Source organism: Fulmarus glacialis, unplaced genomic scaffold, assembly GCF_000690835.1.
Source record: "Fulmarus glacialis isolate BGI_N327 unplaced genomic scaffold, ASM69083v1 scaffold4818, whole genome shotgun sequence".
Taxonomy (NCBI): domain Eukaryota; kingdom Metazoa; phylum Chordata; class Aves; order Procellariiformes; family Procellariidae; genus Fulmarus; species Fulmarus glacialis.
This window is the reverse complement of record NW_009227502.1, coordinates 76,552-78,140: the sequence shown is the minus strand read 5'-3', so window position 1 is coordinate 78,140 and position 1,589 is coordinate 76,552. Positions and strand designations below refer to the sequence as shown.

At 38.8% G+C, this 1,589-nt stretch overlaps 1 protein-coding gene across 1 annotated transcript in view; it reads left to right on the top strand.

Annotated features, from left to right (window-relative positions):
• Positions 1-479: 479 nt before the first annotated feature.
• Positions 480-1,589, top strand: part of ADCYAP1R1 (adenylate cyclase activating polypeptide 1 (pituitary) receptor type I) — a gene marked incomplete at its 5' end in the record, with an annotated part of 56,754 nt that continues 55,644 nt past the window's right edge. The window contains one exon of the mRNA XM_009583156.1: positions 480-636. Within this exon, the coding sequence (XP_009581451.1) occupies positions 480-636 (157 nt within the window). The remainder of the gene's footprint in view (positions 637-1,589) is intronic.

Sequence of the window (1,589 nt, the reverse complement as noted above, 5' to 3'; positions counted from 1 at the left end):
CTTTTCCAACCTTAATGATTCTATGAAGCAGAATCTGTTTTTTCAGTTTCCAGTCATTTCCCTGGATCAAATTCCAAAATGTGCCAGTACCCAATCCTTGACAAGGATTAGAGCCAACAGAAATGTATAGTATTTAAATTAAAGATGCCTAAAAATTTAACTCAGCAATACTGAAAGACAGCTAAATGCTACTAAAATATAGCTACATGGCAATAGATTTCATGCTCAAGGGAAGTTTTGTTTCCGGTCTCTGTTGGAGTGATTTAACTGGGACTAAGAAATGTCAACTTCTGCAAGGGTAGAGTCTGGTCATTATTGTGCCATGCAACTACATATTTTATGCTATTCCTATAAATGAAAATTATTTTATTCCAGGGAAAACTTATTAGAAAATGATACTGTTTATTATTCTAAACAAGCACATCTTTATGGATAGAAAAAAGAACCAACTATAAAGCACAATAACAGTGTGAAGAAAGGAATGGATTTCCACCACTAATGTGTTTTATCCCTCCTTCTCTTCTATAGGTTGCCCAGGAATGTGGGACAATATTACATGCTGGAAACCTGCAAGTGTGGGTGAAATTGTCTTTGTCAAGTGTCCTGCACTCTTCAGATTTATCATCTCTGAAGACGGTAAAGTATTTTCTCATTGTTCTTTGCCTCTGTCTGGTAAACCTGCATGGCCTGCATGAGTGTAAAACGTCACTTAGATACTCAGTGTAAGGGGAAATCAAAAACTCTACAGAGGCCTGGAGTTGGGCTTCAGTTTAAAAAAGTACTGTAGAAAACCGGAATGTTTGTGAGTAGATATGTGTGTGTGTGTGTGTACAGGGGTGGGAGGGAATGTGTGAAAAAACCTCCACAGACTATACAACATGAAAATATCACCAACTCTAACTGCTGAGGGGGATGTTCTGCCCTTGGGTCTCCACTGAAATCAATGAGACCTGAAACTGTGTTTGGGTCTTGGATAACTAATCATCACAATTCAAACCTATTTTAGAAAATAACTAAAACTCAGAGCTGAGTTCTGCTCATATCTAAGGAGAACAGAGGCATGAGATGACCAATGTGAGGAGCTCCTATGTTGGGAGTCCAGGGAAAAGTCAGTGGGAATTAAAGATTCGTGGGGAGATGCAGAAACTCCATCATGCCTTTTTGTGGTCTGTAGAAATGAGACGTCACCATTCTCCTACCCCTTGCAGCTGGCACCAGCAACCAAGAAAGCAAATGAAAGACCAGAGATTTGGGCTGTTTCTGCTTCCAGCATGCATTGCTGCCTAACAGAGCTGTCCCTTGTCTTGAAAAAAATCCTGCAGATGATCAGCTAGGCTGGTGCATTTTCTCTTTTCTCTCTTTCTGCTACCACTTTAAGCTTGGACCAAAAGTCCCATGCACTCACTATGCTCGATAACCAAATCCTGTTAGATCCCAGCTTCAATCCTTATACAACCCAGCTGCTGCTCCCAAACGAGTTGCTATTAAAAGGAGAACCTACCTTAGTAGTGGTAATACTAAGTTGTTAATATTACTATATTAATATTATTAATATAGTAATTAGTTATTAATATTACTTTTAATATTAC